Here is a 22,246-nt window from a genome sequence, read left to right on the forward strand (position 1 = left end):
GCAGCCACGGTACGCCGGTGGTGGAAGGAGTGAATGTTTAAGGTGGTGGATGGGGTGCTAATCAAGCGGCCGCTTTGTCGTGGATGGTGTTGAGCCTCTCGAGTGTTGTTGGAGCTGCACTCATCCCAGCAAGTGGAGAGTATTCCATCACACTCCTGACTTGTGCCTTGTAGATGGTGGAAAGGCTTTGGGGAGTCAGGAGGGGAAGACACTTGTCGCAGAATACCCAGCCTCTGACCTGCTCTTGTTGCCACAGTATTTATGTGGCTGGTCCAGTTAATTTTCAGGACAGTGGTGACCCCCCCCAGGATGTTGATGGTGGGGGATTCAGCGATGGTAATGCCAGGATGTTGATGGTGGGGGATTCAGCGATGGTAATGCCGTTGAGTGTCAAGGGGTGGTGGTTAGACGCTCGCTTGTTGGAGATAGTTATTGCTTGGCACTTGTGTGGCGCGAATGTTACCTGCCACTTATCGGCCCAAGCCTGAATGTCGTCCAGGTCTTGCTGCATGCGGGCATGGACTGCTTCATTATCTGAGGAGTTATGAATGGCACTGAACACAATACAGTCATTAGCGAACATCCCCGCTTCTGACCTTATGATGGAGGGAAGGTCACTGATGAAGCAGCTGAAGATGGTTGGGTCTAGGACACTGCCCTGAGGAACTCCTGCAGTGATGTCCTGGGGCTGTGATGATTGACCTCCAACCACCACAACCATCTTCCTTTGTGCTAGGTATGACTCCAGCCAGTGGAGAGCTTCCCCCCGCCACCCCCGATTCCCATTGACTTCAGTTTTACTAGGGCTCCTTGATGCCACACTCAGTCAAATTCTGCCTTGATATCAAGGGCAGTCACTCTCACCTCACTTCTGGAATTCAGCTTTTTTTGTCCATGTTTGGACCAAGGCTGTAATGAGGTCTGAAGCCGAGTGGTCCTGGCAGAACCCAAACCGGGCATCAGTGAGCAGGTTATTAGTAAGTGCTGCTTGATCGCACTGTCGACGACACCTTCCATCACTTTGCTGATGATTGAGAGTAGACTGATGGGTTGGTAATTGGTCGGATTCGATTTGTCCTGCCTTTTGTGGACAGGACATACCTGGGCAGTTTTCCATTTGTCGGATAGATGCCAGTGTTACAGCTGTACTGGAACAGCTTGGCTAGAGGCGCGGCTAATTCTGGAGCACAAGTCTTCAGCACGACAGCCGGGATGTTGTCGGGGTCCATAGTCTTTGCTGTATCCAGTGCGCTCAGCCATTTCTTGATATCACGTGGAGTGAATCGAATTGGCTGAAGACTGGCTTCTGTGATGGTGGGGATCTCAGGAGGAGGACAATATGGATCATCCACATGACACTTCTGGCTGAAGATGGTTGCAAACGCTTCAGCTTTGTCTTTTGCACTCACGTGCTGGGCTCCATTATCATTGAGGATGGGGATATTCATGGAGCCTCCCCCTCCCGTTAGTTTTTTAATGGCCCACCACCATGCACTACTGGATGTGGCAGGATGGCAGAGCTTTGATCTGATCTGTTGATTGTGGGATCGCTTAGCTCTGTGTATAGCATGCTGCTTCCACTTTATAGCATGCATATAGTCCTGTGTTGACGCTTCCCCAGGTTGGCACCACATTTTTAGATACGCCTGGTGCTGCTCCACACTCCTTATTGAACCAGGGTTGGTCCCCTGGCTTGATGGTAATGGTAGAGTGAGGGATATGCCGGATCATGAGGTTACAGCTCGTGGTGGAATACAATTCTGCTGCTGCTGATGGCCCACAGCGCCTCATGGATGCCCAGTTTTGAGCTGCTGGATCTGGTAGTGCCACACAACACGATGGAGGGCGTCCTCAGTGTGAAGACGGGACTTCGTCTCCACAATCACTGCTACCAATGCTGTCATGGACAGATGCACCTGCGACAGGTAGATTGGTGAGGACGAGGTCAAGTAGGTTTTTCCCTCATGTTGGTGCTCTCACCGCCTGTCGCAGGCCCAGACTGGCAGCTATTTCCTTCAGGACTCGGCCAGCTCAGTCAGTAGTGGTGCTACCGAGCCACTCTTGGTGATGGACATTGAAGTCCCTCACCCAGAGTATATTCTGTGCCCTTGCTACTCTCAGTGCTTCTTCCAAGTGGTGTTCAACATGGAGGAGTACTGATTCATCAGCTGAGGGAGGGCGGTAGGTGGTAATCAGCAGGTTTCCTTGCCCATGCTTGACCTGAAGCCATGAGACTTCATGGAGTCCGGAGTCAATGTTGAGGACTCCCAGGGCCACTCCTTTCCGACTGTATACCACTGTGCCGCCATCCCTAGTGGGTCTGTCCTACCGATGGTGATGGAGGAGTTTGGGACATTGGCTGAAAGGCATGTTTCTGTGAATATGACTGTCAGGCTGTTGCTTGACTAGTCTGTGGGACAGCTCTCCCAATTTTAGCACAAGTCCCCAGATGTTGGTGAGGAGGACTTTGCAGGGTCGACTGGGCTGGGTGTGCCGTTGTCACGTCTGTAGCGGTGCCGTGGTCAATGCCAGGTGGTCAGTCCGGTTTTATTATTATTGTTTTTCGTAGTGGTTTGCTAGGCCATTTCAGAGGGCAGTTATGAGTCAACCACATTGCTGTGGGTCTGGAGTCACATATAGGCCAAACCAGGTAAGGAGAGCAGATTTCCTTCCCTAAAGGACATTAGTGAACCAGATGGGCTTTTACGACAATCCGGTAGTTTCATTCCAGACTTACTTAATTAACTAAATTTAAATTCCCCAGCTGCCGTGGTGGGATTTGAACTCGCGTCTCTGGATTACTAGTCCAGTAACATAACCACTAAGCTGCTGTTCCTGTATGAAAACCAGAAGTTGCCATTTCTATGAAGTGGTTGAATAAATGAAGTACAACAGGTAATTCTAGTAAGGTAGCCAGTATTTCCATGCGGTTAGTGAGAAAATTATACATAAAGTAGATCTGCTATGGCATTACTCACAGAGATCATAGAATACTATTTTGTAATAGGTGTGTTATCAACAAAGTATGATGGGAAATGTGTGACAGGGAAAGTGTTCAGAAAGTAAGTGCAACACGTATAAGAAGTACCATTATATGCAAGACTTTTATTATATTACTATATTATTATTTCCTACTGTTGTTGTTTCTTCCATTGTTGAGTACAAAAATGCAAAGACATTTAAAAAAAAATTCAAATATGGCACTAATCTCTCAACAGGCAGGTTCAATAGAGCACAGCATGACTTTTCTTCAACTGTATCATGGAAATCTAACATTTTCGTGCTCTCAAACGGTCTTTAAGGTTGGATGGTGACATGACTATAATACATTAATTTCAGTATACTTGAACCAAACACTAAATTAAAATTCATATATTCTACACAGCATTGCACAAGACAAATAGCAGATACATTTAACAGCAGCTATTAAGCTCTCAAATAGCACAGATTAATATATAGCTATGGAAATATTTATTTTGGGATAAATACTACACTTTCCCACAGCCAATAGGAAAGATATTTTTAGTATGATAAAACCATCATTAATGCTATCCCTGCAAAAAGGCTTGGATAAGCAAACAGAGCCTTTATATTACTATCTCTCATTGTAACATCTGTAATTAAAGAATACAAATCCTGGTGTCTAACTTTCCAGAGATTCCTAATACTGTTAGCATTTTAATTGTCTGCCAGATCTCTCAAATAAAAAGGGCCCTTTCATCTATGCAAAATCCAGTTTGTTGACCTGACTACAAATAGAGGCCTAACATCATATCTGGGAGTAACCAGAGTGATGGAACCACTGAATCCTTTTGTTCCACCGCATCCCTTAAAGTGGGAGAAGAAAAGGGAACTAGCTTTTTTTTAAAGAAACTTACCCCCTATACTGCAGTTTTATTCATCAAACATATTGCATAGACATTTCAGCATTCTCCATGACAAGAGAAGGAAATGCTAGATCTGCATTTTTAACATTAACACTTCATTAGTGAACAAGGGGGAAGAAGTGAGATAATCACAGAACCTTTGGGAAGAAAAAATAGAAAGCTGCTTTCAGCTAAAAAGACAATGTAAAAGGAAGGATAAAAACATTTACGAAAAATCAACAATATGGAATCTCACTGGCACTATTCCAGTATCAATTCATGCACCCACCTGGGAGCATTGGAAGCACGGAAATTAACTATATGACCTGGAAATTTGTTTATGCCCATTGCCGAGTGCAAACCGAGCGGTGGCAATGACCTCCACGCCTAAACTGATGGACGAGAGGACCACACGATATTGGTCCTCTTGCGTCATTAGGGGGCAGCTGGCATACTGCAGACACTAGTCGCATACCAAGAGGCAGTTCGCCGGCTGCGATCAAGAGTTAAATCGACCAGCTTGGATGCCGACCAAAGGCCTACGGTAAATCCTGGGGCGAGGGCGGAGGCGATCAGGAGTAGGTGAGCCCTGGTCGACAGCAGCCCACAGTTTCAATGTGGAGCCAAAAGGAGCACTCCTGCACCACCTGGCTCCACATACGCATAGGTTTTAAAAACATACTGTTGTTTCTTCTGCAGCCTCCAGCAGTCCCTTTAACAACTGCTGATTAGGCCACTGTAGAAACAAAAAAAAACTTGTTAGGAGGTAGCACAGTTCAAGCTCTGATGGGCTTTTGCCCAATATGGCAGAAGGGTCCTGCGACAGGCACAGGACCATTCTTTGCATATTTAAATACGTCCAACACTGATTTTAGGCGGCTGCCAGGAATGCCTGAAAGCAGTGTGGTGGCAATCATGCTGCCTCTGTAAGACCCCGGCACGTGATATTGTACCCTTCAGTGCCTGATGTGTGGTCAGCAATCCAACTTTTCCCTTGATAATACTACCACTACTGCTAGAGAAAGGACAAAATAAGCAGATTCCAGGGATCTAAGCAACAATTTAAACAACTAACTTTCTTGAGGGTGCATTCATATCCTTTATTATTTCGTTTAAAGGAAATATCAGTAAAACAACATTTTGTAGAGTTGTATATAGGGTTGCAAAGGGGTGGAAAGTTTCCGGTAAATTTCCGGAAATTTTCCACGGGAAGTTTAGCTTGGGAATTTTGCCCAAAAAAGCACATGCTAGCATAATATTGTTTTTTTTGTATTTCTTTCTTTTTTTTCCACAGGTCCTCTCTTAAAATTACTAACAGAGATGGAATCTTAATTATTAAGGAATTTCTTAATCAATATATGTTTATCTTCTTACTTGGCTTCTTTTAATAATTACAAGTTTTGTGTGTGACTGTGAACAAATGTGTCCTGATTGGTTGGATGAGTGGATGAGCGATTAGCTCTCTCTATTTGTAATATTTGCATATCGAATTGTGATTGGCCTGCAAGCATCTGTAAGACTGCTATAGTTTTTTTAAGATCCAGGTTAGGGGTCCTGAGGGAAGTCATTTTGTTTTCTGCTGATGTTGTGATGATGCAGTAAGTAAATCAGACTTTATACCAAATAAACCAGTTACTTGTTGAACTCTGTTGTCCTTCAATTTAAAATATACAAAATAATACACTATTGGTGATGTAGCGTCGTGTGTGTACAGGTCATGCTTCCATCACATGGAGCATCAGCAAAAATGTAGTCACCCTGTTGCAATCGTGCTGATCGACCGCAGTTCGACACAGAGATGAATGCCCTTTATTTCTCTGCATAGAACAATGCCACGTTTACCGTCGGGTGTGTGGAAGCATTTTACCCCAGGCATTAAAGATGGAAAGACTGTGTACATGTGCAAACACTGTAGAAAGCCATAAGTAAAGAATGCCACAAAGATGCAGCAGCATTTATCCAAATGCAACAACTTCACTCATATTACGTCTATTGGGTGCGCAGCTCATGGGCTTAACCTGCTCCTCAAGGACATCATGGGTTTGAGAACCATGGAAGCACTGTACAAGAGAGCCAAGCAAGTTGTTAAGTATGTCAGGGGAAAACAGGTAGTTGCAGCAACCTACAACTCCAAGCAAATGACAAAGAACAAGAACACCACACTGAAGCTGCCCAACAACACTAGATGGGGTGGTGTTGTCATAATGTACAACAGCCTTCTGGAGGGTAAGGAGTCGCTGCAAGAAATGGCAATATCCCAGTCTGGGGATATGGAAACCGCCATCAAGAAAATACTGCTGGATGATGTGTTTTGGGAGAGAGTGGTTAGCAGCCTTAAACTACTCTCACCAGTAGCATCTGCAATTGCTCAGATTGAAGGAGATGACGCTGTCTTGTCAGATGTTCTCAGGCTTTTTACTGATTTAAAAGAACAAATCAGCATTGCCCTACCCACATCCCTGCTGCTCAAAGCAGAGGAGAAGGCAATTGTTCAATTCATATAGACGCGTCAAGAATTTTGTGTCAAGCCAATTCATGCTGCAGCATACATGCTGGACCCAAAGCATGTTGGGAGACCAATACTTTCTGGAGAACAGATCAACAGCACTTACAGTGTGATTTCTACCCTCTCACACCATCTCAATCTGGATGTGGGCAAAGTTCTGGGAAGTCTGGCAAAGTTCTCTACCAAGCAAGGTCTTTGGAATGGGGATGGTATATGGGAATCATGCAAGCATATCAGTGCACATACCTGGTGGAAGGGACTTTGTGCATCTGAGGCCCTGTCACCTATTGCATCGGTGATACTCCAAATCCCACCTTCATCAGCGGCCTCTGAACGAAACTGGTCACTTTTTGGGAATACGCATACAAAGGTGCGCAACAGGCTGACTAACAAGAGAGTGGAGAAACTGGTGGCTATCCGGGCGAACCTACAACTTATTGAGCCAGATACAGAAGTGTCCACCACACAGCTAGACACTGACACAGAGGAGGAAATGGACACCTCAGAGCCAGAGTCAGAGAATCAGGAGGAGCAATGAGGAGTAGAAGACTCATGAGTAGAAGACTCAAAGGGACAAAATAAGGACAAATTACAGGCTAAATAAGCTGACGCTCTTTTTATTTTATTTTAGATGGGTCTTTTTTGTGGGGGTTCAATAAAGTTCAAAATTATAACCGAAATAAAGTTTTGAAAGCCTGTTTTTAGTTGTATGGAACAGTATGTCTATTTTGACGACAAAGATAATATAAGGGCCAGAGACAAAAACCATCAGTGTGCAAAAAAACTCAAAATTCCCGAAAATTCCCATGGAAAGTTTCCTCTTTTAAAAATTCCCAGAATTTTGCAACCCTAGTTGTATACATATGCTGGGCCAGAATTTGCGGTCAGCAGCAAAGCAAAGCTCACTGCTGGCCCCGAAGTACACTTCACACAAGGATCTCGTGATACCTGTGTCAAGAACTTGGGTTTTCCAACCTTCAATTAAACAGAAGTTAATGGGGACCCCTTGTGCGAACTGCTGTGACGTCAACAGGCGGTCTAAGCAACCAATCAAAACACAGAATTCTCACAGACAGCGAACAAGTGAGTAAGCACTTCAATTTCTAACCAAAGCCCTGTACAATTGTAGTAAGACTTCCTTACTCTTGGACTCCAACCCCCTTGCAATAAAGGCAAACATGCCATTTGTCTTTCTAATTGCTTGCTATATCTGCATGCTAACTTTTTGTGTTTCCTGTACGAGGACACCTAAATCTCTCTGAACATCAACATTTAATAGTTTCACACCATTTAAAATATATTTTATTTTTCTATTTTTCCTACCAAAGCAAATAATCTCACATTTTCCCATATTATACTCCATCTGCCACCTTATTGCCTACTCACTTAACCTGTCTATATCCCTTTGCAGGCTCTTTGTGTCCTCCTCACAGCTTACTTTTCCACCTAGCTTTGTATCATCAGCAAACTTGGGTACATTGCACTTGGTCCCTCCATCTAAGTCATTAATATAGATTATAAATAGCTGAGGCCCAAGCACTAATTCTTATGGCACCCCACTAGTTACAGCCTGCCAACCGGAAAATGACCCGTTTATCCCTACTCTGTTTTCTGTCCGTTAACCAATCCTCTATCCATGCTAATATTTTACCCCAAACCCCATGAACCCTTATCTTGCATAGTAACCTTTTATGTGGCACCTTATCGAATGCCTTTTGAAAATCCACTGGTTCCTCTTTATCTACCCTGCTAGTTGCATCCTCAAAAAACTCTAATAAATTTGTTAAACATGATTTCCCTTTAATAAAACCATGTTGACTCTGCCTAATCATATTATGATTTTCTAAGTGCCCTGTTACTTCCTTAATAATGGATTTCTGCATTTTCCCGACAACTGAGGTCAGGCTAACTGGCCTGTAGTTCCCCGTTTTCTTGATTAGTGGGGTTACATTTGCGACCTTCCAATCCACTGAGACCGTTCTAGAATCTAGGGAATTTTGGAAGATCACAACCAATGCATCCACTGTCTCTGCAGCCACCTCTTTTAGAACCTAGGATGTAGACCATCAGGTCCAGGGTATTTGTTGGCTTTTAGAACCATTAGTTTCTAATGGAAGGGGTGAAAATTGATAGACAGGATGTACTAGAAAGGCTGGGTATGCTTAGAGTGGATAAGGCGCCTGGTCCAGATGGCTTGCATCCCAGGTTGCTAAGGGAATTGGGGGAGGAGATAGCGAAAGGGCTTGCCATAATTTTCCAATCTTCCCTAGATGCGGGGGTGGTGCCTAAGGATTGGAAAGTGGAAAATGTGACGCCATTGTTCAAGAAAGGGTGTAAGGACAATCCTAATAACTACAGGCCGGTCAGTTTAACATCAGTGGTGGGTAAAGTTTTAGAAACAATAATCAAGGAAAAAATTAACGGGCACGTGGAGAGGTTTAAACTAATTAAGGAGAGCCAACACTGATTTGTAAAAGGCAGATCATGTTTGACTAATCTAATTGAATTTTTTGACGAAGTAATAGGGAGGATTGATGAAGGGACTGTAATGGATGTTGTCTACATGGATTTCAGGAAGGCGTTTGACAAAGTACCACATAGAAGGCTGGTTAACAAAATTGAGGCTCATGGACTAGGTTGGTCAGTGGCAGCTTGGATAAGGAATTGGCTTAAGGACAGAAAACAGCGAGTTATGGTAAATGGCAGTTTTTCAGACTGGAGGATGGTAAACAGTGGTGTTCCCCAAGGGTCAGTGCTGGGGCCACTGCTTTTTCTGATGTATATAAATTACCTGGATACTGGAGTACAGAATAGAATTTCTAAATTTGCTGATGACACTAAACTTGGGGGTGTGGCAGACAGTGAGGATGATACCAATTGACTGCAATGGGACATAGAAAGGCTAGCAGAATGGGCAGATGGAATTTAATACAGAGAAGTGTGAGGTGATGCATTTTGGCAGAAGTAACAAGGAGAGGCAATATACACTTAATGGCACAGTTTTAAAGAGTATGCAGCAACAGAGTTAATGTGCATAGGTCCCTGAAGGTGGCAGGACATATTGAGAGTGGTTAGCAAAGCATATGAGATCTTTGGCTTCATAAATAGAGGTATTGAGTACAAAAGTAGAGAAGTTATGCTGAACCTTTATAAAGCGCTGGTTAGGCCACAACTCGAGTATTGCGTCTAGTTCTGGTCACCATACTTTAGGTGACCTGACTGACCTGTTTGGACACCATTCACACCTTTGATTGCTGTGATTATCTCTCTGCCGAGGTGTGATAAAGGGCAGTTAGAAAGATTACCTGTAATCATCTGGCAGTATTCTCTGACTATATATGCTGTGCCTATATGCATTTCTTCACTTCACCTGATGAAGGAGCAGCGCTCCGAAAGCTTGTGATTTCAAATAAAGCTGTTGGACTATAACCTGGTGTTGTGTGACTTCTTACATTTGTCCACCCCAGTCCAACACCGGCATCTCCACATCATACTTTAGGAAGGATGTGAAGGCCCTTGATAGGGTGCAGAGGAGATTTACCAGAATGGTTCCAGGGATGGGGGATCTTAGCTACAAGGACAGGTTGGAGAAGCTGGATTTGTTTTCATTAGAGCAAAGGAGGTTGAGGGGTGATTTGATAGAGGTGTACAAGATTATGATGGGTTTGAATAGGCTGGACGGGGAAAGGCCGTTCCCACTAGTTGATGGTACAAGGACTAGGGAATACAGGTTTAAGGTTTTGGGCAAGAGATACAGGGGGAATGCGAGGGAAAACTTTTTTACACAGCGAGTGGTGAGGACATGGAACTCGCTGCCGACGGAAGTGGTGGAAGTGGAGACACTCAATGTTTTCAAGGGGAGACTGGATAGGCAATTGAGGGAAATAAACTTGCAGGGCTACGGGGATAGAGCGGGGGAATGGGACTGACTGGATTACTCTACAGAGAGCTGGCACGGACTCGATGGGCCGAATGGCCTCCTTCTGTGTCATTATGACTCCAATTATTTGTTGATTAATACTGATTCTACTTCCTGATCTTCGGAGCCAAGGTCCTTTCTCACGACTGTCCTTATGTCATCCTTTATTTTCAGGGCTACGCCCCCTCCTTTTCCATTCTGCCTGTCTTTTGGAAATGTCAAGTACCCTGGAATATTTAGTTCCCAACCTTGGTCACCTCGCAACCACGTCTCTGTAATTAAATCTAAGCCATTTATCTCTATTTGTGCTACTAATTCATCTATCTTGTTACAAATGCTTCTTGCATTCAGATAAAGAGCCTTTAATTTTAACTTTTTACCATTATTCCCTGCTTTCACCTTATTCGCTGATGCACTATTACCATTAAACTCTCTGTCCCATGTCACACTCTGCTTAGCTTTATTCAGATTGCTACACTGCTCCATTGCCTTGACTTTTCTCTTTAGATTTCTAAATTTCCCCTCACCTGACCCCTCCACCCCACCATTTTTAGTTTAAAGCCCTATCTACGGCCCTAGTTATTCGATTTGTCAGGACACTGGTCCCAACGGAACAGCTCCCTCTTTCCCCAGTACTGGTGCCAGTGCCCCATGAATCGAAACCCCTTACTCCCACACCACACTTGAACACTCTGATCTGCTTATCCCTATGCCAATTTGTGCGTGGCTCAGTTAACAATCCAGGGATTATTACCTTTGAGGTTCGGTTTTTAATTTGGACCCTGGTTCCTCAAACTCTCTCAGCAGAACCTCATTCCAATTCTACCTATGTCATTGGTTCCTACGTGGACCACGACAACTGGAACCTCCCCTTCCCAATCCAAATTTTTCTCCAGCAGCAAGGAGTTATAAGTAACCCTGGTAGGCAACAGAGCCTTCAGAACTCCCAGTTGCGGCTGCAGAGATCAGTATCTATCCCTTGACTATACTGTCCCCTACCACTACAACATTCCTTTTCACTCCCCCACTTGAATGGCCTCCTGTACCACAGTGCCGTGGTCAGTTTGCAGATTTTTCCCTCATCCACACAGGCAGCAAGAACCTCATGTTGGATAAGGGCAAAGGCTGAGGCTCTTCCAGCCCTGCACCTGGGGTCCCCTACCTGCCTGAGTCACAGTCACACCCTCCTGTCCTTGACCACTAACCAGACCTGTACCACTACCTAACCTAAGGGGTCTAACTGCCTCCTGGATCAAAGTGTCCAGATAACTCTCCCCCTCCCTGGTGCCCCGCAATGTCTGCACCTTGGACTCCAGCTCAACAACTCTGAGCTGAAGTTCCTCGAGTTGCAGACACTTACTGCGATGCTCTCCACAAACTCCCACATGCTGCAGTTGCGGCACATCACCTGCACTGCCATCCCTATATAACCTTGTTTTATTTATTTAGTTAATTAAAGTTTGTGTATTTAATTAACTTAGCTTATAGTTTAGTTTTTAACTAATTACTAGATCTAGTTTAAGCTCTAAGTAGATGAAATTAAATATTTTCCTGTAACACAAAGCACAAGAAGTATTGGAGGCAAAAGGCAGCACCTCCTTCCCCCTCTGCTCCGAATTCCAACTCTCTCCAAATTCCCAACCATAGCACTCTGTTTAGAAGCACTCCATAGATCACTCTGTGCAGACATTAAATTAAAAGTGCTGGTTTGGGTGTATGCTAAAAATCCCATGGCACCATTTGAAGAAGGGCGGGGTGTTCTCTTTGGCCATTATTCTTCCCTCAACTAACACCATCAAAATCAGATTAATTGGTCAGGTGCATAAAAGAAGGAAATTGTCCCTTAAGTGGCCGCCAATCTGGTGTAAAAATAATGATGTCACTTTCGCAAGTAACAAGAAATGTCTTCAGGACAGAAGGACCGGTCGGTACAGGAGAAACAGGTTACACCTGAATAAAGCAGGAATAATGCAAACAATATTGAAGTAACTATTTTAAATGATTTAAGCTAGATGGTGGGTGGAAGGGGAGAGGGAAACTGAATCCCCCCCCCAAAAAAAAATAAACCAAACTGAGCAGTGGGAGGTCACCAAAAGGTGTGTGTGAACACAGTAGATACAGAGAAGCCAGACACAAAGTTGACCAAAGCAGAATGTAAATATATAATTTTCTTGGTTACGTGAGCTGGACATACTAACAGGTTAGTGTGGGAAACCATGTGATACACCAACACACATGTATTTGAAGCTCAGCTGAACAGCATAGGAAACCAGAGCTTTGGATGGGGATACATTGGATTTGGCTCCATACCAATTTTAAAGTCTGAATGTAGAATAAGCGAAAACTGGGTCCAAATACTGGATGTTCATGTAAAGCACGGAAAAATGTTGCCATGCCATTAGAGATAGGTGAGGCCCACATGATCTCCTAATGCATTGTATAAAGCATCAGTTTGGTTTGACCTAAATCTGAACTAAAACGAACTGTTTAACACCAACTGCCCTCTGCACCAACTATACCCCTGCAGAGTAAATAATATAGATGGGAGCAGAAAGTTGCAAAGGGACACTGATAGATTAAGTGGATAAAACTGTGGCAGATGGAGTTCAATGTGGGCAAGTGTGAGGTCAGCCATACTGGACCAAATAAAGACAGATCAGAATATTTTCTAAATGGCAAGAAGCTAGGAACTGTGGCTGAGCAGAGAGATTTAGGGGTCCAAGTAGAGAAATCACTAAAAGCTAGTGGGCAGGTACAAAAAAAAATGAAAAAGGCTAATGGAATGTTGGCCTTTATCTCAAGAGGGCTGGAATACAAAGAGTTATGCTATGTCTGTACAGAGCTCTGGATAGACTCCATCTGGACTACTGCATTCAGTTTTGGGCACCGTACCTCAGGAAGGATATATTGGCCTTGGAGGGGCTGCAGCGCAGATTCACCAGAATGATACCATGGCTAAAAGGGTTAACTTATGAGGACAGGTTGCATAGACTAGGCTTGTACTCCCTTGACTATAGAAGATTAAGGGGTGATCTAATTGAGATGTTTAAGATGATTAAAGGATTTGATAGGGTTGGTAGTGAGAAACTATTTCCTCTGGTGGGAGTGTCCAGATCAAGGGACATAACCATAAAATTAGAGCTAGGCTGCTCAGGGGTAATGTCAGAAAGCACTTATTCACAGTAAGAGCTGTGGAACTCTCTCCCCCAAAAAGCTGTTACGGCTAGATCAATTCAAAATGTCAAAACTGAGATTGCTAGATCTTTGTTAGGCAAGGGTAATGAAAGGATATGGAACCAAGGCAGGTAGATGGAATTAAGATGCAGATCAGCCATGATCTAATTGAAAGGCGGAACAGGCTCTAGGGGCTGACTGGTCTAATCTTGTTCCTATGTAGTGTTGGAGATAGGTAGGATTGTGCTGGATGTTGGGAATGAATTTCAGTCAAAGTATAAAAGGAACACCCTACAAGGTAGATGATTTACCTTTCTTCATCATTTCATGATCTGCCAGCACACCATGCCAAAGTAGTATGGTTTTTGGGAGCCAGGGGAAGAGATCCCTGCACACGGGTTGTAACACCAGCTGTCAGGACTGATCTACCAAAGGCTTTGTTGTGTGCTTTAGTTCAATCTACATGGTAATCTTTGGCAAATGTGTGACTATTGCTCCATGTGGCAGTTTTGCTTAGGACTTAGAAAGGTTCAGGAAGCAGCTGTGAGACACGTTAAAGCTCCTTAATCTGCTCCCTGGGCTTCTTCCCTGCAAGGTGGTAGAAGTGTAGGATGCAATTAATCATCCATTCGGCTATTAGCTGCTTTGTCACCAGTTTATCTTGGCATCCATGCACCATGGGAAACAAGTAACTAGCAAACCTCTCCTTTGCTGTGTTCCAGAGAATAACTACACAGTGGAAACAAAATTAAGTTCCAAACTGTGTGAGAATGGATAAAATGGGGTGACAATTCCTTGCTCCGTATGATACCGGGATCATGGAAATGTGATACTATGGAAAGCAACTGGTAAATAAATGATCAAAAACTGCAGGATGAAGATTCAATACATATGGTTGATTCACTGGATTACGTTGGTGGAGAGGCTGGGAGAATTTTTGCACAGCTTTCCCGCAAGAAATTAAATGACTTTGCTCGAATCCATGAAAGAGCAAATTGCACATGGTCCATGAAAAGAATTAGCTTGGCACCTTAGATGAAGTTGGGGGAAAATGACTCAGATCTTCCAAATCAAATGTATGTTAGACATGGTACATGAAAAGGAAAATCCAGAGAAACCAATAGGTCCAAAAATAAGTCACATCTTAAAACTTCAGAAATACCAGGAAGCCTGACACTCATCTCTATTTAGGCATTATGCTCATCTAAAAGATCCACCAGAAAATATATCTCTACACTTTTCCTACTCTGTTGTGAATGAGAAAACCCCAAATAGTGAAATTGGTGACCTCCAAGTGACTCAAATTAGCAACTAAAGCAGCTGTCACCTATGATGAGCCAAGGCGGGAGTAGCCTGAAATTGGTTTGTTTGAGGGTAGCTGCAATGAGTTACTACTGAAGGTGGCACTAGTTTAAAAAAGCGGGAGAACTTTCTAAATTCAATCACACACAACATTCGAGAAACTCATAAATCTTGAAGGAAACTTTCTACAATTACTATGAATCGTGTATGTTTACAACACAAGCAGGCTATTCATCTCATGTCTGTGCTTGCTCTTTACTATAGCAATCAAAAACTAAACCCACTACCCCACACTGTCCTCATAGCCTCCATCTTTATCTGCTTCAAGTAGTTATCCAATTCTCCCATCCTCAGTCACATAATGACAATTTTAAATTGATGACCACTTGTCACTGATTCCCTATTCACGATCAAAACCCTTCGTAATTTTAAAACCGTCCATTAAACTTCTTCTTAGCCTTCTCTTTGCTGGTGGAAATAATCCTACTCTCTCACCATAACTATAGTTTCCCATCCGTTGCATCATCCTGGTGAATCTATACTGTATGATCTCTATGACTTTAAATGTCCTTCCCATAATAGAGCACCCAAAATTGCACACAGGACTCTTAGGACTTAGCTCTTAAATTTCTAGAGGGTTCAAATTTTTGTTCCTTCTGGTCCCCTTACTGATAACAGATATGCAAATTTTGGCAATGAAAATATTTTCCCCATCCATAAAGGTCAATGAAGTGCTTAATCCTAATTCACTCTAATGGAAATCACAAAAAACATACCTAGCTCATGAGGAAGCTCATGGCAAAACACAGCAATAGAAGTACTCAGCCCCCCTGTGATGGAAGCACTGAAAGAAGCTCCTAGGAGGGAAGAAAAAAGTCCTTTATACCAAGTACAACAGTATAAACAATTTATGTATTATGCATCTATATATAGTATCAGTCAGAATCAATGGAGAAATTATATTCAAAAAACAAAAATATATTCATATTGAACATTCTGAACTTTAAAAATCATTAGTTTTATGCACTTCACTGTAAAGAGCTTTGGGACATCCGGAGGTCATGAAAAGCGCTACATCAAATGCAAGGCTTTCTTTTTAGTTTTAATTTGAAATTTATAGTATTGTAGAAAGTACTTGCTGCAATTAGCAGGGTCATTTTTAAAGATTAATTCTGACTTGCAAGACATGTAATTTATGCCATACAAAGGGATTGTTCAGACTATAATATTGCTCATCAACATATACTGCCTGAACATATAAAATATACATTATATATCTGCTTCATAATACCACCCCATTTTACAAAATGCAACACTTCTGATCAAACTTCCATAAATCTGCAATAAGAACATAAGAACATAAGAAATAGGAGCAGGAGTAGGCCAATTGGCACCTCGAGCCTGCTCCGCCATTCAATAAGATCATGGCTGATCTGATCCTAACCGCCAATCCACTATGACAGGACTATCTCCTGAATCTAACAGCATTAGACACACGAAAACAGGAGCAGGATCAGGCTACACGGCCCCTGGGCCCGCTCCGCTACCCACAGGGCCATGACCTATCCGAACCTAGACTCATGTCCAAATTCCTGCCCGCTCCCCGTAACCCTTAATTCCCTTTTCTACTAGGAAACTGTCTATTTCTGTTTTAAATTTATGTAATGATGTAGCTTCGACAGCTTTTTGGGGCAGCATATTCCATGGACCTACCACCCTCTGAGTGAAGTAGTTCCTCCTCATCTCAGTTTTGAAAGAGCAGCCCCTTATTCTAAGACTATGCCCCCTAGTTCTAGTTTCACCCATCATCTGGAACATCCTCCCTGCATCCACCCGATCCAACCCCTTCATAATCTTATATGTTTCAATAAGATCGCCTCTCATTCTTCTGAACTCCAATGAGTAGAGTCCCAATCTACTCAACCTCTATGGCAAGTATATCCTCCCTTAGGTAAGGAGACCAAAACTGTACACAATACTTCAGGTGTGGTGTCACCAGGGCTCTATATAATTGCAGTAAGACATCTTTACTCTTGTACTAAAAATCCTCTTGTAATAAAGGCCAACATACCATTTTGATTTCCCAATTGCTTGCTGTACCTGCATGTTAACTTTCAGTGATTTGTGTACAAGGACACCCAGGTCCCTCTGAACACCAACATTTCCCAATCTCTCACCATTTAAAAAATACTCTGCTTTTCTATTTTTCCTACCAAAGTGGATAACTTCACATTTCTCCACATTATATTCCATTTGCAGGACACTGCTGAAGCAATCACATGTTTTTGGACACAGGAACTGATTTTTTTTCTTACCTATCGCCAGCCCATCACTGAAGTTATGCATGCCGTCTCCCATGATAACCATCCAAGCAATATTTGCTATTCCGGCATTTTGCATCTCTTTATTGGAATGGCAGTGACCGTGAGAATGATGTGAATGATTTGCAGGATGTTTTTTAGGTATGGTTTTATCTCCATAGTTTGCAGTGCAATAATCAATTTCACTCTGTGAGTCATGAATGTAAACAGAATTTAAATCAGGAGCAACAGATGTTTTTGATGGGGATCCTAGGGTTCCGTCAAGGTCAGTAACCTGGGTTACATCATGTTGCTCACCAAAACCATCCTGCTGGTCTGTTCCTGAAACCAGAAATAATTCATAAGTTATTATAGTGCAATTGAGAACTTGAATTTGTTGCTACCTAAACTGTTAAATTGTGGCGGAGCCACTAAGGGACTCCGATCAAATGTATATAATTCCCTTTAACAATATGTTAACTACAGCCTGAGTCTGTATCTTTGTATATACTGTTTGCATGTAGAGCGCGGTCCCTTTAAGAGCGCGGGCAAACGCGATGACGTCATGCCGTTCATCACGTGATCCCCCACCGGCGGGAAAAACGTGATGACGTCATGACGCCAGCCACAGGACCGCCCAAGCAGTCCTCGTGGAGCCTCAGAACTGACTAGACCTGTATTCGTAGTTTTCTTGCATCTGTTTGTTAAACTCAATTAGTTTTACATTAAACATTGTTTGTTTGATCGCCTGAGTCAACCTCAGTCTCTTGATAGGAACTAGACATTCCTACATTGGTGACCCCGACTTTTGCAAACGGTTTTCGCAGAAGGAACGAAGCATGGAAACGAACGCCGTTGCATTGAAGCTACCGCAATTCTGGGAGCAACAAGCGACCACCTGGTTCATCCAGGTCAAAGCCCAGTTTGCATTACGGAACATCGTTGCGGATCAGACCCGATATTTTTACGCAGTCTCCGCACTCGACAGCACCACCGCGTCGCGGATCGCCAGCCTGCTCGAGAACCCCCCGGACGACCGCAAGTATGAAACAATCAAGTTGCGGTTGTTACAGGTCTTCGGGCTCACGAAGTCGGAGCGCGCCCGCCGACTGCTCGCTATGCCCGGCCTCGGGGACTCCAAGCCGTCTGAGCTCATGAGCCAAATGCTCACGCTCCTTGGCTCCGAACCAGAATGTTTCCTCTTTAGGGGGCTCTTCCTCAGTCAGTTACCAGAGCAAGTACAAGCTGCCCTGGCCAGGTCCGAAGTCTCAGACTGCGCAGCGCTTGCTGCTGAAGCGGACAAGATCTTCGCGGTGACGCAGCAGTACTGCGCTGCCATGAAGCGCCCATCCCCCACAGACGCCACCCCAGCTCCTCAACCTTCGGGGCTGTGCTCCTACCAAACGCGGTTTGGCGCGAAAGCCAGATGTTGCCGCCCTCCCTGCAGCTTCTCTCCCCAAAAAAAACAACTGCAACCCCGGCAAAAGAAGAACGGGTCTGACGGGTGCCCCGCGGCTGCGATGGCAATCGGAAATTCTGGCAAGCTGTTGTTCATCATTGATTCCATCTCTGGTCGGTGATTCCTATGCGACACCGGCGCACAGTGCAGCATTATACCCGTGTCCGCTATTGATGTTCAAGCTGGGAGGCACGGCCTCTCACTCGAAGCGGCTAATGGCGGAGGTATCCGGACATTCGGCAAACGGCGGGTCCAGGTGTGCTTCAGCGGCCAGCGATTTGTTTGGGAATTTGTTACGGCCAGGGTTTCACAAGCCATCCTCGGCGCGGATTTCCTGTGCGCCAACGGCCTCCTAGTCGATGTGAGGAACCGGCGGCTGATCAACGCGGCCACGTTTCACTCCATTCCTTGCCACCATGGTACCACCATGTCGCGCACCGTCTCCTGCGCTTTCCCAACTCCGGATGAGTTCGCTCGCCTGCTCGGTGAATTTCCGGACCTGACCAGACCTACGTTCTCCTCTACGGCCACGAAGCATGGTGGTGAGCACCACATCACTACCACCGGCCCCCCGGTCCACGCGCGGGCCTGGCGCCTCGAACCCGGCAAGCTGGCGGTCGCGAAGGCGGAGTTCGCTACGATGGAACGCCTGGTGATTATTCACCGGTCCAATAGTCCCTGGTCTTCGCCTCTCCGCATACTACCGAAACCTGGCGGCGGATGGTGGCCATGCGGCGACTTAACGACGCTACCACTCCTGATCGATACCCGATCCCCCACATTCAGGATTTCTCTGCCCATTTGGCTGGGAACACCGTGTTTTCCAAGGTGGATCTGGTCCGAGGCTACCACCAGGTCCCGGTACACCCGCAGGACGTGCAGAAGACCGCAGTCATCACCCCATTCAGCCTTTTTGAATTTTTGAGAATGCCTTTTGGGTTGAAGAACGCTGCCCAGGCCTTCCAGCGCCTCGTGGACTCTGTGCTGCGGGACCTCAAGTTCCTTTTCGTCTATTTAGACGACACCCTCGTGGCCAGTCGAAATAAGGAGGAACACATCGCGCACCTACGCAGCCTCTTTCGTCGCCTCAGCCAACACGGCCTGATTCTCAACCCGGCCAAGTGTCAGTTTGGTCTGCCCCACATTGATTTCCTGGGACATCGCATTACATCGGAGGGAGCGGTACCTTTGCAAGCGCCTGCAGACCATCAAGGCCCTGCAGGAGTTCCTCGGGACCACCGCTTCGTGCCTAAGGCAGCTCTGCTCATGCAGCCCCTGTACGAGGCCCTCAAGGGCAAGTCTGGCAAGGACCCGGTAAGCTGGACGGTCGACATGGACCGGGCGTGCGTTGACACAAAAAGCACCCTCGCCAACGCGACCATGCTGGCGCACCCGCTGCCAGGTGCCACCATCGCCCTCACCACCGACGCGTCAGACTACACCATCGGCGCAGTGCAGGAACATTGGGTAAATGGAACATGGCAACCGCTGGCGTTCTTCAGCCGTCAACTACGGCGAAACGAGCGGAAGTACAGTACCTTCGACCGGGAGTTGCTGGCTCTTTTTCTGGCCATCTGCCATTTCCGGTTCTTGCTGGAAGGACGTCCTTTCACTGCTTTTGTAGACAATAAGCCACTAACGTTCGCTATGGCCAAGACTGCCGAACCATGGTCAGCCCGACAACAGCGTCAGTTAACGTTTATCTCTGAATTCACTACTGATATTCAGCACATGGCCGGTAAAGACAACCTGGTCGCGGATTGCCTCTCCCGTGCGACCATTCAGGCAGTCCAGCTCGGCATCGACTGTGCCCTCATGGCTGCGGATCAAGCCTCGGATCCAGAGGTGCAAGCTTACTGAACCAGCCCCTCTAGCCTCCAAGCGGCCGACGTCAAATTCCACGCCGCAGGCACCACGCTACTTTGTGACGTCTCCGTAGGTGATCCTTGCCCTATCGTGCCGGTTGCCTGGCGCCGAAAAGTGTTTGACGCCATACACAGGTTGTCACACCCTGGCATGAAGGCCTCGCAAAGGCTGATGTCGTCCAAGTTCATTTGAAGGGGCATGCATATGGATGTCCGCGACTGGGCCAACACCTGCGTGGTCTGCCAAAAGGCCAAGGTGCAGCATCACGTCAAAGCTCCATTGGCCACCTTCGCTGTTCCGGAGCGACGGTTCGATCACGTGAATGTGGACCTGGTGGGGCCACTTCCACCTTCTCATGGGTTTACACATATCCTTACAATGGTAGACTGCACCACTAGATGGCCAGAGGCAGTTCCCTTGTCATCCACCACTTCGGCAGACGTACCCAGGGCATTCATCTCCTCGTGGGTCACCCGTTTCGGGGTACCGGTGGACATCTCTTCTGATCGTGGACCGCAATTTTCCTCTGAGCTCTGGAACGCAGTGGCTCAGGGGCTCAGCATCAAGCTACATTGCACCACAGCCTACCATCCACAGGCGAACGGCCTGTGCGAACAGTTTCACAGGTCGCTAAAAGCCGCACTGAGGGCCAGCCTCCAAGGCGCTGGATGGGTGGACAGGCAACCATGGGTCCTGTTGGGTCTTCGCATGGCACCCAAGGAAGATCTTCGCTCGTCCTCGGCAGAGCTCGTCTATGGCCAGCTGCTACGCGTACCAGGAGATTTCCTTCCGACTCCAACAGAGCCATGGTCCGCATCCAATCAACTCATCAGCCACCAGGAGGCAGCCAGGTGTTTTGCACCAGTACCAACGTCGCATCACGGCTTTCAGAGCTCCCACGTCCCAGCAGAGCTGAAGAATGCCGAATGTGTTCATCAGCCACGATGCTCATCGGGATCCGCTCAAGGCCCCTTACACTGGTCCTTTCCGCGTGCTAGAGCCGGGAGACAAAACTTTCTCGGTGGATATCAGAGGTAAACCGGACCACATTTCGGTTGACCGGTTGAAGCTGGCACACTTGGACCTTGACCGCCCGGTCGAGACCGCACAGCCGCCAAAACGTGGCCGACCGCCCACAGTCGCCGTGCCAGATCAAGCGCAGCTGCCCGCCGGCCCGCCCGCCGTCCAGCAGCTTCCACTTCAAGTGTACAGAAGTCGCTCTGACAGGCTGTCAGGCCTCCTCGCCGTTTCACTTTTTCTGTTAAAGACAATTCTGGGGGGGCGCATGTGGCGGAGCTACTAAGGGACTCCGATCAAATGTATATAATTCCCTTTAACAATATGTTAACTACAGCCGGAGTCTGTATCTTTGTATATACTGTTTGCATGTACAGAGCGCGGTCCCTTTAAGAGCGCGGGCAAACGCGATGACGTCATGCCGTTCATCACGTGATCCCCCACCGGCGGGAAAAACGTGATGACGTCAGCCACGGGACCACCCAAGCAGTCCTCGTGGAGCCTCAGAACTGACTAGACCTGTATTCGTAGTTTTCTTGCATCTGTTTGTTAAACTCAATTAGTTTTACATTAAACATCGTTTGTTTGATCGCCTGAGTCGACCTCAGTCTCTTGATAGGAACTAGACATTCCTACAAAATCATTATTTTATGCAAATATACTTCCATATGAATCCTCCTTCACAAAGCGTTGAGATTTGCCTCAATATCTCTAATCAATGGGAACGCCTCATTAAATATATACTTGTTTTGCACAACTATGTTCCTCGACACTTTTAAAAAAGCGACCGAGATGCTCAGGGTCGGCTTTGAATAATGCTTGATGTTCATCTGCTCC

General features: G+C 45.7%; 1 protein-coding gene across 2 annotated transcripts in view; it reads right to left on the minus strand.

Annotated features, from left to right (window-relative positions):
• Window positions 1–22,246, minus strand: part of slc39a10 (solute carrier family 39 member 10) — a 136,055-nt gene that overhangs the window by 12,748 nt on the left and 101,061 nt on the right. For both annotated transcript variants that reach the window (XM_085985839.1, XM_085985838.1), the window contains exons 7-8: window positions 17,083–17,409; window positions 15,544–15,624 (exon numbers count right to left, since the gene is read on the minus strand). In XM_085985839.1, the coding sequence (XP_085841965.1) occupies window positions 15,544–15,624; window positions 17,083–17,409 (408 nt within the window). The remainder of the gene's footprint in view (window positions 1–15,543; window positions 15,625–17,082; window positions 17,410–22,246) is intronic.

This window comes from Somniosus microcephalus, chromosome 4, assembly GCF_052327205.1.
Source record: "Somniosus microcephalus isolate GS21.2 chromosome 4, FLI_Smic_1.0, whole genome shotgun sequence".
NCBI lineage: Eukaryota > Metazoa > Chordata > Chondrichthyes > Squaliformes > Somniosidae > Somniosus > Somniosus microcephalus.